Source organism: Lottia gigantea (assembly GCF_000327385.1).
Source record: "Lottia gigantea unplaced genomic scaffold LOTGIsca_6, whole genome shotgun sequence".
Taxonomy (NCBI): domain Eukaryota; kingdom Metazoa; phylum Mollusca; class Gastropoda; family Lottiidae; genus Lottia; species Lottia gigantea.
In genome coordinates, this window is record NW_008710049.1 from 3,581,746 (window position 1) to 3,589,983 (window position 8,238).

Genomic DNA, 8,238 nt, shown 5'->3' on the forward strand with positions numbered 1-8,238 from the left:
ATTTGTACATGGATATATAAGAAGAAGTTCTATTGTCAATGTGCAGTATAAAATTATGCATTTATACTTATTTTGACTGGATTTAATACATTTAATTTAATTTGAACACTGAACAGCAATTAAATCATGGTATCCAGGCTTTATAGTATATATGGTATTTTTAAATTATGCATTTCTGTATATATACTGAGATATTCCAATTTTGATATCTTTAGTTTAAGAGTAAGCTTATGGAAAGGTAAAATTATTGTGTTTTATTAGGACAAAATGATACATTAAAACATGCAAAGAAAAAGAAAAATTGAAAGTATTTTGTGAATATCACCAGATTAATGAGGATCATTATTCTTGTTACAATCTATCACCATTAAGCTAATATTTGTGATTTTCAAAAGAAAACTGTTATGAATATCACCCAGAGTGAAAGACCTTGGATTGAAAGACTTCTGTATATTATTTAAAATTCTTAAAGATATAAAGTCTGAATATAACATAGGACATCATGGTGAGATAAGTTAAAGCTGACTGTGTTGATGACTTGCTAATGAATTAAATGATGTTTTAACTAATTATAATTATTACCAAATAACAGTCAGAATTCTAAATAGATTGAAAAAATAATCAACCAGTTTAGTGGTGAAGTATTTTCATTAGTTGAAATTCTAATTACTTAAATTCTTTGTGCTTTTGTTGGTTTTTGTACTCTGTTTTTCAAATTGCATTGCTGCATGACACGAGGTAATGATAATATAAAGTAATCAAAGGGATCAAAACAAGTTATTTAGGTTCTCTTTTTAGGATACTTTTATCTATAATTTGCATCATTTGCGACTAAGAAATGACAGAAATCACTGGTGCTATAATTGGAAGGGAATTCCCAAAAACATAAAGAAATATAGTAATACTTTTGGAATTGATTTAAACCAATACAATTAGTCCCCATTGATCAAGAATTAAATTCTGGCAACAGTTTTCTTGAAAGAAATTTTGACAATGATGGTTCGAGAGAGATTCTTCTAGCTTCTGATGACTTATGGCGTAACTTTCCTTCTTAGTTCTGACTCCAAATATTGGAAATTGTGGTCCATTTTTTCTTATAATCTGTCCTGATGTTTATATTTTATAGCTTAACATGTGTCAGCTGTAAATGATATTTTTTAATATTTTTTATATAAATATTTCTAACATGTGCAATTGCAATATGATATATTATTGTATTTTCTTGGGTTATAAATTTCTTGCATTCAATTCATTTTTTTTTTGTTGAATAGTGAGATAATTATTTCTTTTACCTTCAAAATTTTTTTTATAAAAATATAATTTCACTAGATGTAGAAAAATTGAACAAAGTTATAAACCGTTGAGAAGACACTCAGTGAACTTAGTTTATGTCAGTAATACACAATAAAACAATCAGTTTTTTACAAATGAATCTGTTTTTTTTTTATGCAACAAAATGAAGAAAAAACAGCTTTGCTTGACTTGAGTGATTTAGTTGAAATATATAAGATAAGTTATTGATTTTGATGATTTAATAAGCATTTAAATCAGAAAAGAAGATACTGAAATATGAAAGCAATGTAATTAGACAGGAAAATATTATAATATTGTTAACCTGGAAAGTTGACACTGAAGGTTCTCATTATTATTAAAATTCACAATTACTCATTGAATATCATAAATGATGTGAGTAAAAATGGTAAAGTGTTAAATATATGATATGATATGTGTAAATCTCTACGGATACCATGGTTAAAAGATTAATCTGAGTTTCACAATGATTTGTTTCTAACTAGCAAATGCTTATATATAAGCTGATGCCATTCTTATTATAAAAAAAAAATTTCATGAAAGCGGACAACCTAGTAAACTGCAAACTCTATCCAATCCTTTGATTGGTTATAATTGTCCTAATTTGTCTTTCATATTTGTAACATATCATTAATTGTTGTGCATTTAGTGACATTTCCTTCATCAAAACATGAACTATTAAAATGACAATTGAGTCAAATTCTTTGTGATGTTACAAAAATCTGCATGTGGCAATTAAACAACAGTATTCAGTTGGCTTTAACATTTACTTCATATGTGTACTTAATAGTTTAAAGTTCTTAAAAAAATTCTAAAAATGGATTGAACAGGAGGTGAATTATCCTGAAATTATTCATTATTCAATTGTTTTACAGTTAAAGTTGATTTAAAAGGCTTTATGTGGAATGTTGATTTAAAAAAAATCCAAAAACAGATTGCAAGGTCAATGGTATATTTGTTTTAGTGCAGTTTTTCGTTCAGTTTTATGATTTTGTGGATTGTTTTAATGCTTTATGGTAGAAATCCTGTTAAAAAAAATGTTTATTCAGGGCAAGGTGCTGTTTGCACATGCATTATAAGGTATATATTATTCTACATCTCTTTCTATGTAGGTGGAATAAATATATGGTTTGGACTCTGAATTGATGAAATGAAAAAATATCCAATTCCATTTTAATATATTTTTTTATTCTGTAAAGTGGACACAAAATATTTTGAAAACAATATATATATTGATTTGGATATACCTGCTAATTAAAGGTTTAGTTTTGAACAGGTGCAAAATGTGTTCATTGTCAATCTTATGAAAATATATGCTTGTGATTAATAAATGATGTGTTTTAAAAAACTAAACTTACATTAACTTTGATTTTTGAAAAAGTAATGACACTTTGGAAATGGAATCTATATAAATAACTGTTGAAGTAACTTTTCATTAGTGCTAATGGTTTTGATAAATTTGAACAGTTAGAATTTTGACATTGAAATTTTGAATAATGCCAAGGTGTACAAAACTGAATTTTTCCATTTTAGATATTAAAGCCTTGAATATCAAGTTGTGTTTTTTTTTTATTATAAAAGATAACTGATATTTTTTAGATGAACACATATTTTAATTTATTGACCAAGACAACGATCTTGGCTTCATCAGATTTCATCTGTTATTTTATCATTCCTATAAATTGATATCAAAGGTTTTATGTAAGTGATATATGGGATTTTAAAGTATTTTTGATGTTTTTCTTTTGATACAATTAGTAGCTAAAATAAGAAATCAATAAAATTTATTTTTTCAAGATCTGCCTTTCATTCAGACACATAAACATATGTAGATCTATTGTCCCAATTTTTTTAAAAGGGATAAGGATTGGTGATGTTGCTATTTCTGTTTTGAAAAATTTGGAGCAATTTATTCTTTCTTCATTTTTTCTGATCCACTGACAAAAAAAAGAGCGCCCCTGGAATTGGTCAGTGCTGAAAAATCTGGAAAAAGTGGTTATTTTGCTGTTTTGTTTTATGGACTTTTTTTTATTTGTGCGCATCATTTGAGTTTGAGATTGTATATTTTGTCATTGTAGTAACTGATTTCCAACCTCCAGATAAACTATTGATCAGGTTATTATACTATTACATGAGTCTAGTGGACACCATGTCTTACCTTATTTCAGTGTGTTAACATTGAGTTGAAGACCAAAACTTTCTATGTACTGGATGAGTAATGTAAAACCCGCTACCTCATTCTATTGCTTTTGGAGACTTTTCTAGTACTGATACAATTAAACATCAATGCTTCCAGTTCAAGAGACTGTCAATTTGTGGGCTAAGAAAGAAACAAATAAAACTTTGGACCAGGAACTATTTCATTCCATTATGTCAATTATAGCTCTTTGGACCCTTCACTTATCGTAATTTAGTATTAGTAATGTGCTATTGAGAGACTAAAAGCTGTCACTATGAAAATTTACGTGGAAGGTGAAGATATTACCCAGATGTGTAAGGATGATTCGTTGACGTGTAAAGAATCGAATGCTCCGTCATTAAAGGAGACTAATGTTGTAAATGACGATAAAGAAATTGTTGTAGTAGTTTGTGAATGTGATAATCATACTTGTAATAAATGTAAAAAAGAGAAAATAGAAAACTGTGAGTGTCAATATTGTCAGGAAGAGCAGACTGGATTTACTCCTAAACACTGTCAGAGATCTGGATTCGAACGCAACAATGTCTTTGATTATGATGATGATGTTCCTATCTTGTAAGTGTTTTTTATTTTCAATAATCTCAGCATTTTTAATTCATTTTCTCTTTGGAGAACATTTCCTTCCAAAAAATCAGTAATTTTTGTCAGAATGATGTTCCAATATCACATAATTTCATAATAGAAAAGCTTGAAACAGCATTTATTTTCAAATATTCTTAATTATGTTTTATTAGTTCTGTACAACGTACATAAATGTTATGGTCTATAAACAATTTCTAAACAGAAGCCACATCATAAGATATGGACAGAAAATATATAAATTTCAAACAAAAATAATTTTTCAAATGATCCACCTTAAAAGTTAAAATCTGAGTAATACCCCAAGGAAAATAACATTTTTCTTCAGATAACAAGGAGAAGTAGTATAACAAGTTTGATTATTAGCTAACTTGAGAACTGTCACAATACAGATATTGCCTTCTCAATCAATATCAATAATTGGAAATCTGAGAGAAAAAAAAGATGTTTCCAATCCAGTATTGTATTTAACTAGAAAATGTGTCTATGAAATTTTGATATTGATCTTCTTATACTGCTAGAAAGATGATTATTTTGAAAATTTTCAACTGATTGATTTAATTGGTCCTTATTTTCTGGTTCTCAGACATGACTAGGAAATTTATACAGTTATTTCTGACTCTAAATTTTTTCTTAAAATTGTAAGGATAATATTCCTTTTGAGACAATTTTTTAATTTAAAAAATCAATGCCTTGACACATTTTGCAGATCTGTGTCAAAACCCTCTGAAATGAAAAACAGAAACATTTACCCTGTATATTTCTTGAAGGATGGATTAAAAAGTGAAAAGCATAGTCAAAGTATGAACTACTGAACATTATTGAAATATGCCAAATGAATACAAATCTGAATAAAGAAAGTGTGTAGCTGGTTGGTTGAAACATGAGCTAAGGTCCTGTCCTGTGTGCAACATTCTCCTCATATCAAAGATCAATGACAGAAGGAAAGTGATAAAACACTAGGTTTTTGCCAATGTTAAAGCTATGTAATTGTTTCAATGCAGACTGCATGGTTTATCTCTTTTTCCTTGGCAATATAAATGTAGTGCGTATAAATCGTTTCCATTTCATCTTTCAAGGATGTATAAAGGCGATTATGAACTGAAACTTTTAAAACAATATGGGTATATGAAGTGTATATCAAGGTACATAAGGCAGTAAATATGAGTAGGATAAACAGGTATATCTAAAATATTAACCACTGTAATCAAATTGATCTAGCACTAGTGTAAGGCCTCATTAATCTTGCTTCTTAATTAACTGGAGTAATTAAGTTATAAATCTGTATCCTAGTTCTCCAGAGACATAGTACTGTAAAATTATTCTCTCATCATCTAGTGAACTTGATGTACACCTTGAAATGAGATTGAATTTTACAACCTAGTGTTCAGTGCTGCATTAAAGGCACAGGTTCACCATCCATTTGACCAATCGTAGCTTAGTCTCAGAAATAAAAACTAAGCTAAGCTAATCAGTGATCACAACTCACCATCGAAATTTAATCCTTCAAATCCATTTGTGTCCAGAATTCTTCTTTTATATAAAGAAATGAAGATAGGTAATGGCAGGCTGTGTGCATCATAGTACTTGTAACAAAGTTATTTCTCTTTAAATGAATAATGAATGAACTTGATCAATATTCCAAAAAAACCAAAACATTTTAACCATGTGGAGTATTCAGACAAGGTTTTACAGATGTAGAAATTCTAACCAAAATTTCGTTTTGGATCAGATTTTTCAAATTTTTAATTTTAAGCACTAATTCTGAGGATATTTACTTGCATGAGCTTTCATGCATTTCATATTTTCTAAGCCAACAATTAATCTTTACCTTCTTGCAGAAACACAATATGACTGTTTTAACAAAGAAAATATGTGGTTATTATATATCATATTCATATTTGTATCACTTTCTTCGTGCCAATTTCATTAACACTCTGTTTGAGATCTTTTGCAAAATTTGCTTGACATACTTTCTGACCAAGCTGTCAATGAACAATGTTTATAACAGCAGACATGTATTTGCTAGTTGTACATAACACAATTTGGTGATTGCAAAATCGTTACCGAAGTATTTCATCTATTTTCTGACGAAAGCTACGTATTCCAGAGAACAAAACTGTAAGATGTTGCAGTTTTACAATGATTGTAATTAAGTGTTGCCCCACTTTGCAACCAAAGTGTTAATTAACAATGATGAAGACAGAATAACACCAATAATTGAAGCAATATTTGAAACCCTAACATATTTATTAACTTTTCATACTGTGAGCTGGATGGATGTAAAGAGGAGCTCTTGATTTGACTAGTTGCATTCTGCAATTAGTTTGTAAGATATTTTTACCATATGCAATTTTGTTTCTTTTTTTTGTACATCTGTAAAATCAATTTGCTTAGATAATTTTAATGAACCATGATGGTCCCAATCTTGTGTACCAATAGACAAACTTTTGATACTCAAGAATCATAATCTGATGGATTTGTCTTATTGTGATCTTGATGGAAATTTTTATTCTAAATTTAAATATTTGTATATTTATATTTTCAGGTTTGCTCGTAGTATAATGGATAGATTAGATAAGTTTCAGATTATATATAATAATCCAACAGCTACGTACTATGCTGGTGATACTGTGTATGGATATGGCTGGGTCGTCATTAAAGAGTTAATGTATGTTCAAAGTAAGTTAGATTTTATTTCAAACACTCGCTTCACACAATCGTTGGTAAATTGAATTTGAGCAATTTTTAGATGAATTGGAATATCAGCTGTTTAATGGTGAAAAAAGTCTGAAAATGAATTTGCGATGCCCTAAATATAAATATGAACACCTATTTTCTATTTGAACTATTTTTACAACAACAAAAATTTCAGCCAATATTTAGGACATTTTTTATCATTTACCTCGTAACAAAAGATGCACTGACAAGTAAACATCTGGTAGTAGGTAGTAGTTATTTTGTTTTGTCAAGTTTCAGGACTGTCTTCTTGATCCATCTATCAATGTCTTTGCTCTTCTGAAATTGATTGATAAATATTCATCTAAAGATTGTAACTGGGTGTATCTAATCTTGATCTTTTTTTCAAATTTGAATTTGAAATTCAGTCTTCTTGGAGCCAAATCTACAAAGATTTTACGTTTTTCAAATGAAATCTTAATTTCCTCTTTCTCAATCTCATTCAAATTCATTGCTTCTAAATAATAAGGTATTGCATCTAAATAAGATAGATTGCCTATGCAAATAAATCTTTTTATTTCCTGTGAATTCAATGGATTTTGATGTAATCTTATTAGGTACGTTCCTCGAGACATACATTATTTATTTCATGCTATTTTATGCAATTTTCAGATTGCTTTTTTCATTTGGTATCAGAACAATGTATTCTGATATATTCCCCAAAGAGAAAAACACAATTTTGTCTGGAGTTTATTTCTGCTTTTATTTTGATTGTTTTCATCAAGATGCTCATTTCAAGCCATTTCAATTTAAAGCTTTTGTCTGCTGCATCAGAATGGCGTGTTAATCCCAAGTTCTTTGTTATTTTATCACCATCTCCCATGGTAAAATAACTTTGATTTCTAAAGACACTTCAAAAGATTAAAACAGAATTGTTCCCAAGTGATAAAAAAGGTGATTTGTGATTCAAAATGAAACTGGTTCAGATTTACAGTAAGAAAATTGGATTTATTGAAATTAATCTGGAAGGCAATTTCTTAGATTTGAGGAGAAAAGAGTAGGGTTGGAAGCTGATATTAGACTGTTGTTTCTGGATTAGATTTATGTTCATGTAAAGAGATTGAAATTTCTACTTGATATCAGATATCAGGAATCTAATCAAATTAGTGATATTTTTTGAATTTGAGAAAGATTTGAGAAAGAAAGATGGGCAATCGTGGATAAAATAAAAAAAAAAGATACAAATACAGGCCTGTAGAATGACAATCTTATTTTAGGAGAGCTGACTGAAGTTGAATATCTAATACTTAGTTATTTTAGCTTTTGAAACTAAACAAAAATTGAGCAAATGAATTTTAGCAAACAATGCTCTGTTATCAGGGCAGGATTGACAACTACTCTTAGTTTAAAGTCTTTGAATGGCATTTAGCAATTGTGAGTACGATATATAGGCACAGNTTTATGGAACA

The 8,238-nt window shown here is 28.8% G+C and overlaps 1 protein-coding gene across 1 annotated transcript; it reads left to right on the top strand.

Annotated features, from left to right (window-relative positions):
• Positions 1-3,764: 3,764 nt before the first annotated feature.
• Positions 3,765-7,250, top strand: LOTGIDRAFT_154766 (hypothetical protein; the record flags this gene model as incomplete). The annotated part of the gene is made up of 4 exons (XM_009063962.1): positions 3,765-4,066; positions 5,170-5,235; positions 6,639-6,772; positions 7,198-7,250. 4 exons carry the CDS (start codon positions 3,765-3,767, stop codon positions 7,248-7,250), a joined length of 555 nt encoding a protein of 184 aa, XP_009062210.1.
• Between the last annotated feature and the right edge of the window lie 988 nt (positions 7,251-8,238).